Raw genomic sequence first — 23,223 nt, 5'->3', positions numbered from 1 at the left:
GTTTTCCAATACGGTGCATTTCCAGACTGCAGGTTGTGAGAGGAAGGACTTATTATTTTATTTTTAATGGCTTATTCCCAGTTTAGGTCACTTTAAAAGCCTGTATTTCTGGATAAGGATATTTCTGGTTAAGTGCCTGGCTGAAATAGGCATATATATAAATTAACAGCTCTCCTAGTGCAAATGTATTTATGTGTGATCAGTTTAGATGAATGAGCCTCTTCACCCAAAGAAAAGTGGTGCCTTAAAAGAATGTGGTTTCATGTATACACAGTATTTCCAGAACTGAATTTTATGAATGCAACTGAGATATTAAACAAAACACAGACTACAGTGAGAAGAAAAAAAAATTAATTACTATTAAGTGTGGATATGCAGGACTTCAATATTTACTCATAAGAAAGCAAAATCATAAAATCACAGAATGCTTTGGTTTGAGTTGGAAGGACCAGAAGGCTCAAATCATTCCAACCCCTCCCATGGGCAGGGACACCTTCCACCATCCCAGGGTGCTCCAAGCCCCATCCAACCTGGCCATGGACACTTCCAGGGATCCAGGGGCAGCCACAGCTACTCTGGGCACCCTGTGCCAGGGCCTCACCACCCTCAGAGGGAAGAATTCCTCCCCAATGTACCAAATAAACCCACCCTGTGCCAGTGTGAGGCCATTCCCTGTGTCCTGTCCCTCCATCCCTTGTCCCCAGTTCCCCTCCAGCTCTCCTGGAGCCCCCTCAGGCCCTGCAAGAGGCTCTGAGTCTCCCTGGAATTTCCTCTTCTCCAGGTGAGCACCCCCTGTCCTCATAGCAGAGGTGCTCACATCATCCTCTTATCATCCTCAACATCTTACCTTGATCTTCTTCCCTTATTTTTTACCTACCAAAAACATGCATTTTATAAAAATGGACAGCAAATCCAGTGTGCAGGGATTCTTTGGGAAGGCTGTCAGTGAGACACAGTGTACCATAACCTGTTCCTGGGCCAGCCAGATTTTCTAAGGTTTTCTAAGATATTCTAAGCAGGATACATCACCCCAGCACACTGGGAAGAGCACTGCTGAATGCTGTGTCAATTTGGGGTACAGACTTCAAGAAAGATAAAGTCTGATTGAAAAGGAGCATAAAAATAATGATCAAAGTCCTAGAAAAAAATCAGATCTATGAGAGGAGATTGAGTGAACTGGTGTTTTGTCTGGAGAAGTGAAAATTGCACCCATTTTTCCTCCATGTCCTGAATGACAAAAAATGCTGCTGCAAAGTGGGATAGAATAAACAGGTTTCATTTTGCTATTGAATGGGAGAAATAGTTCTGGAATAACATTGCAGCAGGAAAAGTTTAGATTAGAATTAAGGACAGTGTAATAGGAGTAATGAGAGTAAAGCACAGAAGGATTTTGCCTGAGGATGCTGCAAAATCCTTATCAGTGGCGGGTGTTGATAATAGCCACATTTGTCAAGAATGATACAATTGATTTTGACTTTTTGCAGGCAAGTAAGCTAAATAGATTCTTAAAATGCTTTCCATTATTCTATTCTGTCATTTTAGCTTCTGAATAACAATGTTTAATAGACTTGTATGCAATATTTTAGAAATGAAATTATAAAGACATTGCTGAATTAAGCTGTTCCTTATCCCTGCTGTCAAACCCATTTGGAATTGTTCAAATTTTAGTCCTGCTCTGAATATGAACAATCAGAGTTAGTGATGCCCATTCTTTCTTCTGGCAATCTTCCTTCTTTAAACTGAAATAACAAAAAATCTTGGAATGAAAGCAACTGAAAAAAGCCGAGATCAAAAATAGTCCAATTTATAAACTTAGGAGCTTAATAAAATAAACTCAGGGATTTACAGCTCTGCCCTACTCTACCTTTATGTTACATATAAAACAAGGAAATAGAATAAAGCTGACAGCATGTCCTTGTTTCAGTCTCCAATTACACTTTCTTTTCAAAATCACTAAGCAATGGTCTCTCTGTGCTGTCAATCAACAGGAATTTCCATTACCTTGAAGAGCAGCAGTGTTCAGTCTATCCAAAGTGAATTAGTGCCAATATATGGATGCACTTCCAAGGAAAAAAATGTGAGTTTTTGCCCCTCTGAGTGACACCAGCTCTTCCATCAAACCTTGCAGTGAGCTTCTCCCTACAGCTGCCCACAGACCTGCTGGGGGCTGGGGGCCACTCAGGAATTTCACCCCTCAGAATCCCAGCACAGGGATTTCTACAGACCAGCTTGATTGTCAAGGTTAGCTGTTCCCTGAAAATTCCCTTAATTCAATTGAATGATTTCATTACGTGCCAGTTTGTGTGCTGTCAGAAACTTGTGAATGCACATGCATGCACATCTACATTTTACTCAAACATTTGTGTGCCCAGGTTTCTTTAAATTAAGAAAATATTATGAGATGACATAACTGAAGAAGGTCTTAATTTTTTGTAGTAGAATGCAAAATGTTCCAGTTCCTAAAAAGCAATGTAATATTGACAGTTATTTGGAAGAGTCTTAATTCAGTTCAGTTGCAATAAAGGATTAAAATGCTGAAATTCTGAGCACAAACAGAACTTTCTTCATCTTCTGTGCTGAACTATATTTACAGTTGGCAAATGCTTTCTAATATGGAATACAAATCTCTTTTGTTCCAAATTGAGCTGATTGCTGCCTATCTTACTCCACATAGAAGATAAGATAATCGAACAGTTTCCCTTAAGAAAGACTTGAAAATCTTGTATTGTTTTTCAGAGCCACTCTTGTCTGGAATAGAGTTTCTTATCCTGTGAATATCATCTGATATCTAGGGGCTGGTGACCCCAGCCTAGATTGAAAGTATTAAATTAGCTCTAATTCAGCCATTTGATATGCTGGTGGCAGCACCTTATTACAAGGAGTTCTTTTTTTCTGACATTAGGCAAATCTCTATTTTCAAAAGACATTACTTACCTGCTTAAGGAAATTTCTCTGAAGTGGGGTGTGAATTTGGAGAGCAACAATTGGTGAGCCTTGCTAGGGAAACTTGTATTGCACAATCAGCCAGAGCTAAAGGACCTTGCTCGAGGTGACTTCAGTTATTTTAGTGGAATTTATGCTGAAATTATGGCTGCTTCTGGGAGTAGCTGTTCAGAGTCATATTCAGCAGGCTGCTCTCCTCTCTGGTGGGGTGTGTCCTTGTGTGGCTAAAGACTGTTCCTGCTTGACTCTGAAATGTGGGACCACTCATTTCTATCCATGCTCCAGATATCTGGGGGGAGCTGGTACTCCCTTGCCAGCATAATTTTGGAGAATCTTCACTTATCTTTGAAAAATCTGAAGTCAGCCAGCTGAATACACAAATTTAGCAGAAACTTCCAGAAAAATGAAGGCTGCAACACCACTAGAGGAGTAGAAACCTTCTGGATGAACCAGACTGTGATCTGAGAATCACGTCTCTTAGTTACCATGGCAGAAGTAAAACATTTTTTTTTTTCTTCTCTGATAGCATTGATATGTTTCAAATCTCTAACCTTTTTCACAGAGTTCTAAGGAAATGGTCTAATCACCAATGTTTGTGTTTTGTTAGCTGTCTAATAATCAAAGGTAGCCCTTTGACAGTGAAAGAAGACAACAAGGTTATTGAGGAGCACTGCATTGATAGCTGAGAATTAGAGATTGCTATGAGATTTAGCCAAGCCTTTGATGGAGTGATGTGTCTGAGGAAAAAAAACAAAAATCTGTCTCCAGATCTCTCCAGACGTGCTCCAGTTTAATCAGCATCAGCCATGCTGAGCTCCCATCTGTGGAATGAGGCAAAGGGAAAAGCTCCATAACCAAAGAGGTTCTGGTTTCTCTGTGATCCTGGTGTCCTTGTCAGTCTTTTAGATTCCTGTGGTAAACTCAGACTTGGAAATTAACTGAGCTGAGCTACCAACTTCTAGACCTAGGAGAGGTCTAGAAATAATTTTTGGGCTGTGAAAGCCTACCTGGAATGGGAAGATTGCAGTTTATGCTCAATTAGCTTGGCTTCCTCCAGGGCTTCTGTGGTGAGGGGTGAAATCAACTCACCTACAGATCTTGTGGGTTTAGACTTTATTGCCACAGCAGTTCTAGGCCAACCTCCATTCCACTGGAAAAATTGGATCCATGTTTGGACTGGGAGACATCCCACTGTTCACTTAGATGGGAACAGCAATGCCAATGGCAGCTTCTCCTCAGTGACCCTGGGTTTGTGCTCTGCCAAAAAGTGTCACATCTGAAACAGCAGTGACAGAATCAGCCCAGCACTGTGAGCCACCAGTTTGTGAAAATCCATGCAAGCTTTGACACTGAGCACTGAATTCAGGTGTGGAGAGTTGGTGCTTTATTACCCACCTCTACTGTATTTAAAACTCTGGTGTCTAAAACTGGGATCCTTGCCTGTGGATCCTCCTACTCCTTGGCAAAGCTACAGAGTCAAGACTGTGCATCTTGATATAGGTTTGTGGCAAATGCCAAATGTGTTCCTGCCTGATTTTGTCATGTCAGCTGCCATTCTGCCTGAAGAACTGTTGAGGAAATGAGGCAGATTTTGACTGTAAAACGCAGAAGTATTAATTCAGTTATCATGCCGGCATAGGTATCCTTGTAAGATAAGATTAACATAATTAAGAGATTAATATCATTAAGATTATTAGAGATGTAAAGACATTAAGAGACTGGTATTTATTTCAAAGGAGGCATGTGCTTTATGATACATTTATGTTTGTTCACTTACATTAGGATGGATTCAATAACAGGCTTGAGTTTGTACATAAACTTTACGCAGCACAGGATCTTCCCATTACCCTTCCCTTGCTGCTTGGTTCAGTCCTGTAGTGAACTGAGTGCTGAAAATACGAGGAGCTTTTTGCTGTCTCAAATAGTCTAAAAGTTTTTTTTGTAAAAATTGTTCATCTATTTTGCTATTGGCATTTTCTACCAGCTTTCCAGTGACCTTTCTGGCTTCTGCTGGCCCTGCTCAGAAAGTGTGTGCATACATGATGATCTTCAAAGGTCTTTCCAGGGATGACAGACTTGACTGTGACATGTTTTCCCATCCCAGATTTCCTAGGAGGCATCATTTAATTGTTAGCCATCCTATTGTGTCTCGAAGTACACAGCTGTCAGTATCTCTTGTATGGGAATTAAATATTTCAGGTCTTGCAATGTGAAGTTTCCTTAATTTTGTGAATGTCACAGCGCTCTGGTGTGAGCTAAGCAACTTTCTTTGTTTTCTGGTAGTCACAGGAAGAACACAAAAGTGATTTAGGTAAAAATCCTATTGCTCTGTTCAGTCCAAGGCAAGAGGATCAATGGGCAACTTCTGAAGCTGAACATGAACTTTAACATTTCAGTTAATCTGAGCAAGTCTCCAATCCTCTGCTATAAATAGATGAGCATATATGGCTTTAAAAAAATATAGACTTACTCCAAAAAATATTTCTTATGAAGAAAACCAGGGGAAAAGGAAGGATTTGAGGCAGGAATGCTGTTCTCTAAGAGGCTTAAAACCCTCTACATTATTCTCCATTGTCCTCCTTGCCCATGTCACTATCAAGAGAGTTTCCCTCAGTATCTTCCCTTCTGGTTGCTTCAGTGCTCTCTTTTTGCTGTGTAGGCTGTTCCTTTGTTGGCTCCCCAGGTTGTCCATATTTGAAATCACAAGCAGCCCAATAGGCAAGGCTGAGAACTGCTGCTTCATATGTTTGGTGTCACAGCTATTTAGACACTTGCAATTTCTTTCAATTACCCACTTTTATTGGAATCTGTTACTGTGGTCTGCTAGCCAAAATAAGGACTTCACTAAAAAAAAATAATAAATTGCTGGCTAATATTATTTGCATGGTAATTGCTTTGCAGTGCCTATTAAATCAATGTTTCTGGCACAACTTTGTGATAGCAATAGTACAGATATTAATATACTATGACAAAAAGCTTTTCTCATTTTTTGGGGTTTTTTTTAAATTAATTGCTATTTTCCCATGGGAGGGTTGGGTGGGAAATGGATCTGTTGTTGCCCTCAGCTCGGTGGGGTTATGGTGAGGATCATTACACAGGCTGGGAAATCAGTGATGTTTGCAGATGTTCAGGGAAATGTTTAATGGGACAGGGTCAGCTCTGTCACAGAGTTCCTGTACCTTTACAGCCCAGCTGATGGGCACAGGAGGAGAAAATCCAGGCTGTTTCCAGCTTGAAAATACCTGCTGAAATGTGCTGTTCATCACATGCCTGCTGTGCCTCCTCAGCACAGCTGATCTGCACGTGTGCTCCAAGTGCAGCACCTTCCAGCCAGGCTGGATTTACTCTGTGCCTTCTCTGTGTGCTGAGCACATTCCCAATCAGTGTAACACCTCCTGATGGAATGGATTCCTGGCCATTCCATGCATAACAAAGGCTTCTGGATTTCCTTCTGGGATGTGCAGGCAAGAAGAGAGTGAGCCCCAGATAACTCCCAATGCAGGCTGGATAAAGCAGGGGTTTGATCAAACCTTGTGGTTTGGTCTCAGTTCAATTTCTCCCTGCAGAGTGGTGGTTATATTGAGGATATGTTGTCTGGGAGAGTCTTGAGAACCTGACTGCATTTGTTAGATCTGCTCACAAGCTCTAGTTGGTTAAGTAAGCCTTTGGAACAACTTTTAATCTTATCATGGAATCACAGAATGGTTTGGGTTGGAAGGAACCTTAAAGCCCATCTCGTTCCAGCCCTGTCTGTGGGCAGGGACACCTTCCACTGTCCCAGGTTGCTCCAAGCCCCATCCAACCTGGCCTTGGACACTTCCAGGGATCCAGGGGCAGCCACAGCTTCTCTGGGCAATCTCTGCCAGGGACTCTCCACCCTCAAAGGGAACAATTCCTTCCCAATATCCCATCCATCCCTGCTCTCTGGCAGTGGGAGCCATGCCCTGTGTCCTGTCCCTCCTTCCCTTGTCCCCAGTCCCTCTCCACCTCTCCTGGAGTCCCTTTAGGCCCTGGAAGGGGCTCTGAGGTCTCCCTGGAGCCTTCCCCTCTCCAGGTGAGCACCCCCAGCTCTCCCAGCCTGGCTCCAGCCCTTGGAGCATCTCCATGGCCTCCTCTGGGCTCTCTCCAGCAGCTCCAGCTCCTTCTCCTGTTTGACCCCAGGGCTGGAGCAGCTCTGCAGGTGGGGTCTCACCTGAGCAGGGATGGGGCAGAATCCCCCTCCCTGCTGCCCACAGGGGTTCTGGGCTGGAGCACGTGCAGCTCTCATCCCCCAGCACCTTCACCTCCTTCTCCCCAGGGCTGCTCGCATCCATTCTGCACTCAGCCTCGTGTTTGTGCCTCGGATTGGCTCATTCTGGGCCAGGACCCTGCACTTGGCCTTGCTGAACCTCCTGAGGTTCTCCCAGGTCCCTCTCTCAGCCCATGGATCCCTGTTATGCAAAGTGTCCTGCTTTAGACATTTCTGAGGTGCTTCCTACCAAAGCTCCTTTGTCTGTAGTGCATCGTTTCACACCAATATTTTTATCTGCCATGATTTAAAAATGTTGCTGGAAATCACATTTTTCTATATGATTTTTTTAAAAATGCTCACAGGAGTCACTGTAATTTGTAGCTAGTTTAATTACTTATTAGGCATATATAACTTCCAATCAATAATTTAGATACTTTTGGCTCACAAGCTTTTGAAAGGAGCTTGGTTTACGAAGAGTGAACAAATATACCATTCCATCTGTTAGCCAAACCACCTGGCACAAAATCATTTGAGGCATAATTATGTAGTTGGCAAGAATTAAAAAAAAAAAAAAGTGATTTCTAGAGTTTTCATCCCAATTGATGTTTTACTTCGTAGTGATGGAAACCTGACTAATGCAGCAAAGACCAGATCTTTTTTTTTTTTTATTTTTTTCACACCTCTGAATAAAATAACTTGTGTTCACCTTGCAAAAAATGCCTAACATGACAAATATAGGCACCAAGAGACAGGCATGGAATAATCCTGAGCCTAATAAGGGGAAGGGAACGGGAGCTGGCCTGTTCCTGCAAGCAGTTGAAAAGAGTCACGTAGGAGGTGCATCATTGTCCTTGTAATCTCTGTAGGAAGAGACTCGGGACAATTTGGGAAATGATTTTTCCTTCTTGGTGGCATTGCAAGTGTTTTTTCTGAGCTCAGGGTTTTATAAGATTGCTACATCTGCAAATCTGTTTTCCTATTCTTTCAGTGACAAAATTCCTTCTTTAATCCTCTGGAAGCACAGAGTACACACAGAAGAGACTTAGCAAATAATATTTGCCATGTACAGAAACTTGAATTAATTTGGTAATGGAAGAGCAAATTGCTTGCATCTTTATACACAAATCTTTTGAATAATCTGTTGTCTGGCTATTTTAACAAGCTCGCATTATCAAGACATGGGTTTGCTCTTCAGATTTAACATGTGAGAAGTCAAAATGTGCCCTGTTTGTGATTTTATTCTTCAGTTTCAGTTAAATTAATTATTCAAATGAAATTAAGGATGCTCTGAACTCCATCTGAGCCATAAGAGGACACAAAAAGGCACCATCTCAGATAATCAACAGGTAATTTCAGAATAATTTATAGAAGGGCAGCAGCCCTGCTTTAATTATTAAAATGCATACAAGAGTGTCTTACAAGCCTTAATTAAAAATACATTCTTAGGCAATTTCTTAGCAAATCACCTTAGCAAGGGTTAATATTTCTTCCTATCAAATACATAAATTTACCTGCTGCATCTTAAAAATCACTGCTGAGGGTGGCATTTGAAGCAGGGATTGAGAAAATTGAAGTGATGGAATGATTTTTACAAGAGGCAAATAGAACTCCTTGTCACCTCTCATCTGCCCTACAAGCCCAGCCTGGTACACTGGAATTAATTATCTTGAGGGTGCAGTGGATGCAGCTGAAGGATGTTCACTTCTGCTCCAGGTTTCTTTTGTTTTCTTCTTCTTTTTTTTTGGGGGTAGAATGTGCTATTTTAACAAAACACCCAGTTCTGACAAAGTGGTGTTACCTCAGCCACAGACAGGGCTGAGCTCCTGCTCAGCGCCCCCAGCCCCTCTCGGCACCCAGCCCAGCACCTCTTCTCCTCAGTCCACAAAGTGTTCCAGGGTGCATTGTTACAGAACAGCAGCAGAAAATGGTCTGGTATGGTAAATGCAGGCCACCAATGAGGGGAGAGGATGATGAGGAGGACTCCATCTCATCAGAAGGCTAATTTATGGCTTTCTCATACTGTATTATATTAAAGAATACTGCACTGTACTAAAGAATACAGAAAGGATACTTACAGAAGGTTAAAAAGATAATAATGAAAACTGGTGACTCTCACCAGAGTCCCGACACAGCTTGGCCCTGATTGGCCCAAGAGTGAAAACAACTCACAGCAGAATCCAATGGAACAATCACCTGTGGGTGAACAATCTCCAAACACATTCCACATGAGCACAACACAGGAGAAGCAAATGAGATAAGAATTGTTTTCCTTTTCTCTGAAGCCTCTCTCGCTGCCTTTCAGCTTCCCAGGAGAAAAACCCTGGGTGAAGGAATCATGTTCAGGGAATGTGAATGCCACAGTCTGTTATATTGAATTATGTGGAAAGAATTGTAAAAATGGGGATTCTTCCAGTTTTAGTGCATGTCCTACAGAAGACAGAGGAGGGTGTAAGTGAGCAGGAATAACCTGTGTGTGTTCAGGATGTGGGGATGTGAAGGGCTCACCCAGCCTCAGTTTCCTCATGTGTGCTGGTTGGTTGGAAACACAGAAATTCAGTGACTGGTCCATGAGTAAGAAATTAAAAAAACCCATTTCCACTGCATGATATGCCCTGTCCCAGATGCTGTTCCTAAAAAAGTATCTTGTTTAATCTATAAAGTTTTAGGGATATATGTACCAAATTAGTTCCATGTTCCCATTTCTGTACAACTGTTCCTTGTTTTTAATGCCTTTTTTTGCATCGGTGATGTGTACAGTGACTTCCAAATGTTATTTTTAAAATTTTATGATTGTTCCTGATGCCAGGGTGTGCGTGGCCCCTGTCACACTCTGCACTCTGCATCCTCTTCTTGCAGGCAGGCAGAAAAAAAATAAAAAATCCATCTGCACAACAGCTTGTGCACTGAGTAATGACAAGAAACAACACAGGAGTGCAGCAGGCACTTTAATGAGGAATAGAAAATAACAATATACGGTGAAGGAACATCAGATTGAAGGGGGGGTGGAAAGGACGGGTGTGTGCTTGTTCCGAAGCTGCTGCCCGGTGCTCCGGGCGCGTTCTGCAGCAGCCGGTGGGGAATGGCCGCTAGAGGGGGGGTGGATCCACGTTTTGCTCTCGTGTCGCTCCTGCAGGTCCGGTTTCTTCCCCTCCCTCCTCGCAAACTTTCCCAAATCGTTCATCCTCTCACCTGGCAGGAGTTTATCCTTATCTAGCGCTCAGAGCCTTTCCTAACTTAGCCTTAACAGAATTTTCTAGCTGAAGCCATAGGAGTGGTTTATATCACACTATTTAATTTCTTGAGAGCTGTTCCTTTAGGGATATTATTCCACTTTTCTTTTCTCCTCTTTTTGCCCTCTCTGCACACTGGGCAGAGATTTTAATGCAATATCCTGGAATGCAGTTGTACAATTGTTGCCTATAGCTTACATCAGCGAGGCACAGATGAACAGTTTCCTTTATATCTTGTTTTTTGCTTTGTATTTGACTATTCAGAATTTCATCCATCAAACCTTATATAAGATTCAGCCTTTGGAAGTCCCTTTGCACATCCACACCATTTCCATTCTTTTTCACAATATAAATAATCTGTCATTTGAAAAATGCCATCTATTTCCTGATCATAGCTGAGATGATTCAGCAGCCTTGACCCTGGAACCACACTGTGCTCCATTTTTTCCCTGTATGAATAAAAAGCCACTGTATTTTTGAGTTCCTACCTAGTTTTCTATGACAATGGAGCTTGTCTTATTTATGGGAAACTGAATATCTTGTCAAAAGCTCTTCAAAAGTCCAAATATAATTTGTTGTTTTAAATTCCCTAGTGCTTTACACAGGCCTTCATTTCCCAATTTCCAGCATACAAAAAATAGATCTGACACAGATTTTAGCTTGTTTGTTTCAAGTTTGATTTTCCAGGACTTGCTCATCAAATCCTCATTAAGAGTTTTCATTAATAGCCATAGCTTGACTCCTGTGCTAATGAAAAATGACAGATTGGGGCTGGAGCATCCTACATGGTGGGAAAAGAGAACCAGGGGGAAAAAAAAGGGTTTTCAACTCTCATTAGGAAAGATACTCAGTGTAACTTCATAAAACTACTCAGGGAACTTTTTGGGAAGTTCTTCATTCTGCCAGCTAGGGAATTACCTAATGTAATTCCCAACAGTTGCCAGAATCAGAGGAATAGACACACAAAGCAATATGGGAAGGTTTGCTTCAGTCTTGAAGTGCCACCCATTGAGAAAACAACTTTTGGCTTGGCATGTTCCCCATGAAGCCAAAGCACAATCTCCAAGGGTTCAGTTCTGTGCATGACAGCAATAAAAAAGCAAAAACCTTTAAAAAAATCAACCAAAAAGCCAATCATGACAAAGCCAAGATGGACAGAGGAATAAGCCCAGGGTTCAGCTCCCTGGGACTCTGTGGATTTCGGTTTCCCACTGCAGATGTAGGTTTATACAGGCTCATCGTGTTATCAGAAATCTCCACAGAGCTTTGTTATCACCTAGTGAGGATCAGCTGTGTTGGTTACCATCTAAATCTCTTTCTGCTTCATCTGTTATGGACACTGTCCCCTTTCCAATTTCCCCCTCTATTTTTCAGCAGTGATTTCCTCTATCCCATGTAATCCCCCTTTCCTTTCAGCTGTGCTCTATGCCCTCCACCTTCCCCAAGCCCTGTCCCACACAGGGATTTTGTTATGTGGGTTTTCCCCAGAGAGGGAATGGCAGCTGCATTCCTCCTGCTTGTTTGCTGTCTCCAGGATTTCTTCATCTCCCAGGCCATTGGATGCACATCCAATTTATTAGACTGCAGCAATTACATAAGAAATTCATGGCATCCAGTTGTTGTTTGGGAATTTGATCTGACAGGAGCAGCAGGTTCTGGGCTGTTTGGAAAGGGAGTTATGGTGCAGGGGGAAGGTTTGTGAAGGTGGAGGCAGCTGAATTCACTGGTAAAGAAATGCAAAATGTCCAATATTAAGTGACATTTACATGGGATTAGGGTAAACATTTGACATCCAGTGGCCTCTTTAGCATGAGGATTGCAAACCTTTGAGCAGCAGCCACAAATTTGTTTGCTGTGGAAAAAAAAAATTGCATTGGGAAGTAATGTGGATCAGATAAGTAAATTTTCTGTCATGATAAGCTTTAATATGGAGCCAAGTTTAAAAAAAAAAAAGAAAAAAAAAGAATGGGTAAAAAAAGTCCCTGGATGGTTTATCTCATTATTATTAACATTCTTTAATATTTACCAGGCTCTCTAAGCAAGCCAGGCTGTCAGAGAGGCACTGGACCACAAAGACAGATCCAGGTTTACCCTTGGGAGCTCACTTTACCTCTCATCCTGCAAAGAGGGTTGATAGCAGACATGTTTCAAAGGGCTGACAGTTGTGAAAAGGCTGAAAACCTCAGGAATTCAATAGCTGTGGACTGTTCTTGCAGCTTAGTTTGGGATTTTCAGAGCTCTCCTCTTCCTCCTCCCCCTCTTGTTTTTTGATTCACCCTCCCTGTGAGGCTCTGGGAATGAAAAATGTGAGAATGGGTAAGAAGGGGTAAAAATTAGAGGAGAAATAGATATTTTGAAAGGTATTCAGAAATCTGTTTTCAGTTTGAGTCCCCCAGCTCTCAGAGGATGTTTGCTCATACCTGACTGTAGCCACTAGGGTACAGAGGTGTGCTACTGCAGGAAGATCTGCTGTACATAAGCTGCATTTTTTTCCATTGGATCAGCCCTAAAATCAGTTTGATGTGTCCATGCATATTTTTACAAATCTTAGATTTTACCAAAAACATTTTCAGCCCTCTCTGCAGTGTTGTGGTCTGTTTTGCTCTCAGGAGAAAGGCACATCAGCAAAAAGGGCCAGATTAAAGTTGGGAATAAATGAATAACTGGGCTTACTGTCTAATCACATCAGTCAGAGAAATCTGCTGTGCTAAAAGTGATAATTCAGTGATGAAGTAGATTTTTCTACTTACCTATTGCCTTTTAAATCTTGGATTTAGTCTTTGTTAGCTCAGAAATGGAAGGGAATTGGTCATGTTCCCATAGCACCCGTGCTGAAAGACATTTTCTGGAAGTAGTGACTGTGTATGGTGAGGATGTGAAGAACATGAGAGCAGGGAAATGATTTAAAATAAAAGTGCCTCAGCAGAATAGTAGGTGCTGTTTGCCAAGCATAAATGTGCATAGTATTAATTTATTAATCCATTAGCACTGCCACCTATCTCTGATTTTTATCATATTTACATATTTGGGTTTTTAGGAGGGGGAGAGATGGAGGGAAAGGTGAAAAGCTGGTGTTTATTTTCAACTGAATTTCTTCTCTTGTGATGCAAATCTGGCACTTGGAGCTCAAACTCCTTTCAGTGCAGCTTCTTCCCTTTGACTGTCTCCCCCAGCTATCACCCCAGCAAAGGGAGTAAGAACAGTAATTGCTTTAAAGCCTCAAGAGTTGTGCCTGAATGCCAACAAGTGACGTGATCTTAATTGAAAAAAACAACAACAAAAAAAAAACAAAACAGAAAAACCCGAACAAAACAAAACTAAAAACCCCAAAAACCCAATTGCCCTGTTCTCACAGAAATACAGCTTTCATTGCAAATATGTTCACTTTAGAGCAGACAGGGTGCAATAAAATTACAGTGCTCTGCAGCATTCATCTCAGCTCTTCACAGCCACCCACCCAATTACAAGCTGTGTCTTGCCAGCAGAAGACTGTTGCTTGGTTTCTGTATTATTTTTATAGCTTTGCTTTCCCCCCCATAACTTTAGAGGTAGGCTGTGCTTACTCCTTTCCTTTCACCAGGTTTTTCTTCTGCTGTTAAAAAAAAAAAAAAAAAAAATATTGGCTGGTATGGAAAGTCTTTCGCATGGCTCTAAATGTGATTTGGTTTTTAATGTAGAATATGCTCTGAATAGTTGTCTCTAATGCCTTAATAGCTCTGGTTTATGTCAGTAATTATATGAAAGGTTAATCTTTAAATCACCAGCATTTCCTAAATTCCTAATCAACTTCATGCTTGGAAAGGAACTCGCATAAATGCTCAATTTGTTAATATTAGACTGGGTTGGGCAGGTCAAGGAAAAGCATAACCTTGGTGCATAATGGTAATTTGAACACAGCAAAAATATCTCAGATCTGTTTGTCGTTAGAGCTGTGAATGTGAAAGCTGACTGTGAGTGTGGATATAATTAGCAGGAGAATCCGCAGTAGCTCAAGATCACCCATCCCTCTCTATGAGGGTTTCTTAAAAAAAAAAAAAATAAAAAAAAAAATAGATATTTGGGGTAGAAATGTCTGCTTTTCTAGCAAGTCTGTGGTGAACTGTGATTAGGACAGCCGAGAGATCCAGCCCGCACACGCTGGTGGCAGGGGCACCGTGCAGGAGCTGGGCAGGCGGTGATGGATGGGGGGACACTGTGCTCCCCGGGGCCGGGGAGGTGGCGGAGGAAGTGACGGCGCTGCGGGCACGCGTCCGGGGAAGCGCGTCCGACTGCGCCTCCCTCCCTGCTCTGCTGGGACAGGCAAAGGGATGCTGGGCATCTTCCCTAAAGCGAATCCCTGCTGTCGTCCTTGCCACAGCCCGAACGTGGGAGGGGAAGGCACGGGAAAATCTCATTTCCCATGTGTGCACAGTGCCCCCCTTGCCTTCTCACCAGCTCTCATCTTCCCTTTCATCCCGTCCCTTCACCCCTTCCTTTTCTCTCTCCTGCTGAATGGAGCTATTTAGTGGTGTACCCTCCTTTGCAGAAGCTGTTTCATCCCTGCTTGCACAGTTTTTAAAACTGCTTGCTCCACCCACCCTCAGTCTTGGTTTTTCATCTGTGCTACTTCTTTAGGTTAACCATCTTTACAAAAGGAAAAGGCAGAGGAATCCAGAAACACCCTGAGTTTGGTTGCCATTGCTCCAGTCTTTCCTCTTATCTTTTGTCTCCTCTTAATTTCATTATTATCACTGCTGTTATTATTATAATAGCACTAGAAATGAGCTTCCTCATTAAACACTCCCTTTTTGCCATTCTGAATACCACTGTAGAAGCTGGAGGGGGGAGGAAGGGGGACTCAGAGAGTCCTTTTGCTGTTGATGCAGAATGAGACTCACACAAGGAACAAATGTAGTCCGTCTCAAAAGCAAATGAGAGTTGTTTGGGGTTTTTTTATCAGCACTGAACAAAATGATCAAATAGACTCGTTTCAACTACCCCTCAATGCCTTAGCCATGAAAACATACAGAATATTTTAGAGCATACAAAAATAGCCTTGGGGATGGTTCATGGACTCTCTGTGGCACAGGTGGGCAGGGAGCTGGGTCAGCCTGCTCCAGAGCATCCTTGCTGTGACCACAAGCAATGGGTCATCCCTTGGGCTCACCCCCTGCAGCACCCAGACATGGCAAAGCAGGGAATTGGCACCTTGAACAGAATTTCTTTGTATTTTATATTTTCAGGCCAGAAACAGAATGTGGTACATTAGCATTGATTCTGTGGTTTCATATCATTTTTTTTTAAGTAGTACAGAAAGGAAGGGAAAAAAGGCAGAAAGGAAAATAAATCATCCCTTATATACATTCAAAGCATACACAGCAACAGTTCCTTCAGCACTGGGTGCACTGTGAGTGGGTATTGATGTTAGCAGCAAGAAAATGCATATTAGAGATCTGTAACACTGGTACTGCTAACCAGCTCAGGAAAGGTAATGCTTTTGCTTGCCTTTCACCCTGCTTTTTGTGCAAAAAGACAGTTAAATATAAAAAAAATAATATTCATTACCTAATTATAAAAGGGAGATTAGTCCTATTAAGTGGAACATCGAAAAGGGAATATTTAAAATATTTCCCTTCCTTTGATATTCCCCAAGCATTTCATGGACAAAACACTGTTCACAACTCACCCCAAAAGCATCCTTTTTTTTCTTTTTTTTTTTTTTTTTGTCCTTTGATTTTGGAGGCATTTAATAGGCCAGAATAAGGGCATCAAAAGAGAGGGAATAACTTATCTCTGGGCAGTTGTTGAACATGAAATTTGGAAGAAAGAATTGGGGAAAATCTGTCCCTGCAGTTGCTCTAAATGCAGTACAAATATAATAACTCTCATATACACCAATGCAAGTAGCCTGGAGCAGGATGAATAACTGGATTTGCAATAGCTGGATTGAAATTACATACAGGCTCTTTTATTTCTTTATTACCCACACATATTTCATGTAAATTTTCAGCCTGGATGTGGGCACCCTGTGGAGTGTCTTCATGCCATGTAACAGCAGTGACACCCTCTTTTCTCCAATAAATATTCAGAGGGTGTCAAGATCTCCAGAAATCCTCTGGGGATCACTAGGAGGCTGTCTCTAGAAGGGATTACCCTTCTAGAAAAGATTTCTGCGGGAGGATTTTGAAATACATCCTTTAATAAGTGCTGTGCTCTCCATGGAGGGATCCATCCATCATCCTGCTCAGGGTGGCAAAGCACTGGTGGCCCTCACCTCTCTCCAGGAGAAGTGGCAACAGGCAAACCCCAAATCAGCTCTCACTCAAGAAACCACTGCACCTTCAAAGAAAAATGCTCTGTTCCATTTACTTGGGCTGTCAATGCCAGATGCATGGAGCACAGAGGTGAATAAATTCCAAAGGCAGAATTGCTCAAATCTTTGCAAACGTAGCTGGAGGTTGCTAACACCAATGAACAGCAGAGATGACTCCAGAGGGGTGCAGTCACTCGTGTGTTTCAAATACAACCCACAAAAATGCTGAAAATACACAGAAATACAACCACAGGATGATTGTTTGTTGGTACCAGGCTTGTCTCAGGTTCACAGGGGCAAAACCATGACTGCACCAACACGTTTCCTGATAGCTACAGGGGGGTCATTATCACCATAAAGCCAGTTCATATTTTGTTTTACCATATGCAGACAGTATTTTAATAACCTTGGTTGATTTGAGAAACTTCCTGGCAAGTGGCTGTACCCAAGTGCTGCCTGGTGGCTTGGGGAGCACATAGCCCAGTCCAAAGTTAGAGAGTCAATTTTTCACACTTAAATTCCCTATCGATTTCAGAGAAAGGTTTAATGGAGAAAATAAATTTAGCTGGGCCCACAGTTAGCATGGCATAAAGTACTTTTGCTTCAAGCATGGTCAGGAGCCCAAAGAGAGGAGGGGTTCTGAACCTTCCCTCTGCCCCTCCTGTTGGGTTTGTACGTGCACACTCAACCCCTCAGGTCACTGGGGAGTTTCAGGATGGATCAAGCCCTTGTGGGCTTGAGGCACAGAAAGAGAAATGTGCATTTGTTTAAGGAGAGAAAAGCCTGGGTTTAACAGTGCTTGCTTGTTTGAAAGCTGGGGGTGAATTTGCAGTTGCTTTAGGAAAAAAAAGCAGTTGATTTTCATTAAATTTTCTGTGGCACTGTCCTCTCCCAGTACATAATCTCATTGCTTTCATAGATGATATTATAGTCTCACTGAGTAAAAATTTTGATTAAGAGGTTATTTTCATGTTTTATAATACATGGTATGAGATACACCAAATGGAGGAAAATAAGTTCTGACTCCTTAAAAATAGTTTCAGTCAGAAAAGAAATGCAAAATTCACTCTTTACATTTTAAATAAATGACTAAAACCTGCTATGCAAGAAAACAAATTATTTCTTCTGTGCCTGTTTTTCTGCTTTATAAGCCTGCTGTACCCTTGTAAGAGTAGATAGCACTTTATTGCAATGAAAAAGGAAAAAAAAACCTTGTGTTACATTAAAACACATGTAAAATTTTGGAATTGCTCCTCTCTTGGTGGTAACCTGAGGATAGAGAAACATGTACAAAGCATAGAAATGTCACCCAGTTCATTATCCATCACATTTTATTCACATGTAATGCTGTAGGAAGAAGATTTCAAGATGCTCTGCCTGATGTTATAAAACTCCCTCATCGTCAATTAGTGCGAGAGGAGCTGCTGAAAAGATCAATCGTTTGCTTGTTCACGTTCTGGAATGAAAAATCCAAAATACAAGGAAAGGAAGCCTTTATTTAAGGGCAGTCAGATAAAACAGCTGTGGGATTCTACATCATGAAATCACTGCTTATGTCCATCAATGCCATTTTTCAGTCCTTGGTAAGGAGGGTACATCTGCCTCCAGCCTCTGCAGAGGTTTTGGGGTTGTTTTGTTAGGGGAAGGGAGGGACACGAGCTGGGTTTTGCCAGCACTTTACTACAGGACCCAGAAGGGTGCTCTGGAAACTCTCTGTCCTACCCTGACAGTGGTTTTGCTCTTGACTTTCACCACTGAGATCCAAATAATTGCTTTTGCTTTTCACCATGGACCCACAGAGCACAAAATGAGGGGGTATTTGCTCTTGGCATAGCTCAAAACAAGCATTAAAGTGGTAAATGCAAGGAAAAACTCTTAAATTTAGCCTTTTTTTTGGTTTGGTTTTTAATATTAAAGAAAATTCTGATGAGCACATTTTGGCAGTGTTTCACTTGTTTGGGTTTTGTTAGAGAGTCCTCACAATATCATCAGTTTTGATACAAAATACTTTTGGGGGTTCTAATGCAGTTTTTATGGATCTTACAGCAACTAACAAGGGAGCTGTACTTAAAAAATCCTCAGAAATCCTGTCCTAGTGACACAGTCAAAACTTCAGCCTTTCTGAGGTGCTCTGGCTCCTTGTTGTACTGACATCCAGTTACAGGTAGCACATTAACAAAAATAGAATTCCAGTGTCATGCTTCATATCTTCAGCAACATGATGTACGTGAATGTGTGCTAATTACAATGGGAAGCCACCTGGGTCATTTTAAGCTTTCTATTTTACGTGGCTTCTTTGCTCCTCTACTTTTCATTTCAACACTCAGCATGAAGAGAGAGGTTAAACTGTTGCATTTTGTATACAGGGAACCATTCATGTAATATACACCAGTCTGTAAAAACTGTAAATGCTATTTTTTTTTATTTTAAACAGTTTTCTTAGTTTACAAAAGATCAATAATTGGTACCTTTTTTTACACTCTCAGATTCCTGAATATTGACAGATCTTCAAAGGGAGTATTAGCATATGAAACCTTAAGATTGGCTGTCCTGAAGGTTTTTAAGACACGATAAAGCTAAAATATCAAGTCTTTTGGACAGCCCCTCTTAAACAATTTGGGCAGGGGTGCACGTCAGAAATCACCAGCAAAGCCCAGCACCCCCCCCCACCCCGTGCCACTGTCTGCCTGCACGCTGTTATTTGGTTGCACACTGTTTAAATCCCAAAGGAAAATCACACCTCGCATTCCCTCGCTGGCTGCTGGTGACAGGAGCAAGATCCGTACTCATTAATGATCACCAGGGCTCCCTCAATGTGGTTGGGTTTGTAATCAACATAATACTCCTGGGCTGACATGGCAGCCATTTGGTGCATGGTCTGTTTCTGCTTCTGCTTCCTGCGCTGTGTGACAAAGCACTGTCTTAGTTGCCTTAAGCCGGCCGGGAAGCACTTCCAGGAGACGTACAACACCAAAACCACGATGAGGAAGGAAAAAATCAGTGCCATGGTGCCCGTCACCACCTTGTGAATCTGCACGGCGTTCTCGGAGTTCTCGCCGGGCATGGTGATGGTGACGGCGTACGTGGTCCGGTCCTCGTCGCCGTCGGGCGCGTCGTAGGTGGCGGTGGCCGAGCCATAACCCAGCGTCTGCTCGCTGTTGTTGGTCACCGGGGAGAAGGTGTTGACGCTTGTGGGGTCGGCGTCCTCGCACAAGTGGAAGGCGTACACGGCGTCCAAAACATCCTCTCCCTGGGCGTACTCGGGGGTGGCACAGAGCAGGTTGCTGTCGTAGCGACCCTGGAAGTTGCTGAGCCAGGAGGCCAGGGCGCAGACGTTCCGGCTGCAATCCCAGGCGTTGGCGGAGAGGCTGATGCTCGTGAGGGACTTCCAGGAGTCGAGGACTCGGGAGTCGATGTAGGTCAGCCGGTTGGAGTCCAGCTGCAGGGATTTGAGATGAGGTACACTCTCGAAAACGTGAGGTTCGATGTACTCGATTTCGTTGCCGGAGAGATCCATCTTTTCGAGTTGCCATATCCAGTCCAAAGTGTTTACTACGATGGTAACTTTATTCCTTCGCAAGCAGAGGGAGTGCAGGGAGATGAGCCTGGGAAAATGGGCTAAATTCACTTTCACCAAGTCATTGTGCTCGAGGTGCAGCTCAGTGAGTTTGAACAAGCCAGCAAAAGAGTTTCGAGCCAGGCTCTTTAACTGATTGTATCCTATGTCTAGAAACTTCAGGCTGCGACAGTCCTGAAAAATTCTCACCGGCACGAACTTGATGGCGTTCGACCGCATGTGCAAAGTTGTCAGTTTTCTCAGCCCGTGGAACAGGTCAGGCTCCAAAGACTGCAGGTTGTTGTATGATAAATCCACACTGCGCAAGTTTGGCATGGGGCGGAAAGTGGTGTTGGGCAGTTGGGTTATTTTGTTGGAACTCAGGGTGAGCTCTTTAACTCGCCGCAATTTTTGAAAGGCATTCCCCTCCACTGAGCAAATGTGATTGTGATCCAGATAGAGCCACGTGAGCTGCATTAACCCTGTGAACTGTCCATCATGCAGCTCTGAAAGGCTGTTGTACCGCAGAGACAAGCCCATCATGCCCGACAGGTTGCGAGGCATCTCTGTGAGATTCAGTGATTCACAGTACAAAAGCCTGCCCTCACACCGACAGAGCTGTGGACACCCACTATTCACAGCTGGAAGCATTTTAGAAAAGATACCCAGCGTACACAATATCAACCCCGGGGGCTTCCTCAGCAGCCAGTTTAAACAGAGACCAATAAGAAGGAAATCCATTAGCAAGAATATTTCCAAATAGGCTTGAGAATGTCCATTGAGTCTTTTCAAATTCTACATCATATTTTATTTAAGGGAGAGAAAAAAAAAAAAAAAAGGCAAACCAACGAAACAAAGCCCGAAAACCAAAGCAAAACAGCAAACAGAACAAACACAGAGGCAAATATTTCACTTTACAGCATGCAGGAGCTGTGCAGCATTAAAGTTCACAGACATTCAAAGGTAAAATGATAGTGATTTTGTTCATTTTAAATGCTGCAGCAAAGGAAAAAAAAAAATCTTTCTTCATGAAAGAATTTAATTAAAAAGTGTCTTACCCACCCTTTTCCAGAGAGTGACAACCTCCATTCAGTTGCTTCCTTTGTGTTTGGACTAATTATATGCAGAGCTAAAAAAGACCCCTCTGTGCTACAAATTCAGTCCCTTTCAATGTTGTGCAAGGCTGGCAAGCTCACAATGTCTCACTTCGCTTCTGCTCAACGAGCGAAAGGCTTGTCCAGCTAGCTTTTGAGCTGCCTCCTAGGACCTGCAAGTTTCAGAACTATGTACATGAGCTTGATCTTCTCCTTCTCCCTCTGTCCTTTCCTCTGCAGTTAACACTGTGGCGTGAAAAAAACTCCAAACTCTTTACTAACGACTCCACAGGATTTGTCAATCAGTTTAATGTCCATCATTTGCAACGACCATGGACCGGCACAACCTTTACTCCAGAGAGAGGTTACAATTCATTCACAGACCGGCTAAGGGTCGCTTTATTTCCCATTCTTTGTTCGCTTTGCTTGTTAGGTGATGCTTAGAGCAGAGAGAGACAGCAAGAATCCCTTCCCTTCAGCTGAGCAGTATGTTGCTAGAGCATGCAGAGGCACCCAGTGTTCACTGAGTGTCGTAAGCTGCTCATGATTGTACGCCTGCACTGTGCATCTCAGACATGGGCAGATTGAAAAGGGGTGGGCATAAAACCAACATCGGAGCGAACCAGGAAAGTAATATATGCTCTTTGATGAAATGGAAAATACTTTAAGCCTATCTCGCCATTTCTCAAACAGGCATGCACACACAGCCGCACAAATCATCAAAAGCAAGGCAGTGCTAAGTAGGAAGCTTGAGAATTAGGATTCTTTCTCTTGTTCTTTTCCTCGGATGCTTTTGTTTAAAGTCTGAATTTATAAGCTATTAGCCGGGAGAGGGAGAGACTCGACTTGGTTTGGGAAGGAATATGTAAACCAGTTTTTTGGATTGCTTTTTCTCTCTAATTCCGATGATGAGATTTGCCTTTTGGTCTTTGGGTGGGGGATTGAGGGGTGTGTGGGGGGAAATGTGTTTTTTTTTTTTTCTTCTGACATTGTCTAAATAGAGCATGATTTGAAATTCTGTGCATTCTTTCTCATAGAAATGCAGCCAGAGCTCTGCAAATAGGAATGTCTTATTTCATATAAGCTTTAATTACATTTGGTCTTTTTCCATCCTGCATATTTTGTGTGTTCAGCACATGCCTTTCCTAAAGGCTTTTTTTTTTTTTTTTCTTTTCCTTTGCGGTGTATGCTACGGCACACAGAACTCCAATTCTAGCAGCATTGAGATTACTGTGCTTTTTGAATAAGATCAATGCATAGGTTGCTGTGAGTGTGTCAGCAGCATGCAAAGAGGGGGTTTCAAACCCCATTAGTTAATAAGTTTAGCAGATCGTGCTGATTTTTGCTCTGTGTTCCAAGAAAAAAAAAAAAACAACTCTTTGCTGGGTAATTTTCAGTCCTCATTCTCTATGGGAAAGGCTTCATCAATGAGCTCTGTAATTTTTACTGACTGAAAAATGTATGGTATTTCTGTCAGGAAAACGCTGGCCATCTTTTCCTATTATGAAATAGAATCTCAAGCCCCTGTGCTGGTGAGAGCGATCGGAGCTGACAGCTCCCAATTCTGCATCAATACCCAATGAAGAAGTTCCACACGGATTTTAGGATGCAAGGATTGCAGAGGATCGTGCTGATTTTAAGTGGACATCGGATGCAAAATGCTGGAGGGACAGGGCAAAACCACTGTGTTTGTTTTCTTTTTCACAGCTGTGTTAATTTTAAAGAAATTCCTTGTTTTGGTGGGGTCTGTTGCAGAGCTAAACATTGTGTTTGAGTGTGGCTGCTGTGAGTGTGTGCTGGGGGAGATCAAGGAATGCAGTAATTTGATGCAGTAAAAGTTGCTTTGCAGAAGTCCTGGCAAACTTAAAGCTCTTGTG

The 23,223-nt window shown here is 42.5% G+C and overlaps 2 protein-coding genes across 3 annotated transcripts in view; one reads left to right on the top strand and one right to left on the bottom strand.

Moving 5' to 3' along the window:
- Positions 1-23,223, top strand: part of CTNNA2 (catenin alpha 2) — a 478,603-nt gene that overhangs the window by 297,495 nt on the left and 157,885 nt on the right. The window contains exon 1 of one of the 2 annotated variants that reach the window (XM_066548774.1): positions 20,038-20,155. The exons of the other annotated variant lie outside the window; for it this stretch is intronic. The gene's annotated coding sequence lies outside the window, so the exon portion shown is untranslated. Of the gene's footprint in view, positions 1-20,037; positions 20,156-23,223 lie in introns of those variants that run through there. 2 annotated transcript variants of the gene reach the window in all.
- On the bottom strand, positions 15,593-21,871 carry LRRTM1 (leucine rich repeat transmembrane neuronal 1). The gene has a single exon (XM_066548775.1). It carries the CDS (start codon positions 20,991-20,993, stop codon positions 19,431-19,433), a length of 1,563 nt encoding a protein of 520 aa, XP_066404872.1. The 5' UTR covers positions 20,994-21,871; the 3' UTR covers positions 15,593-19,430.

This window comes from Molothrus aeneus, chromosome 4, assembly GCF_037042795.1.
Source record: "Molothrus aeneus isolate 106 chromosome 4, BPBGC_Maene_1.0, whole genome shotgun sequence".
In the NCBI taxonomy this organism is placed as follows: domain Eukaryota; kingdom Metazoa; phylum Chordata; class Aves; order Passeriformes; family Icteridae; genus Molothrus; species Molothrus aeneus.
This window is presented reverse-complemented; position numbering and strand designations above follow the sequence as displayed.

Excerpts from the sequence above, each read along its gene's own strand:
- LRRTM1 (XM_066548775.1), bottom strand. The coding sequence starts at position 20,993 with ATGGATTTCCTTCTTATTGGTCTCTGTTTAAACTGGCTGCTGAGGAAG.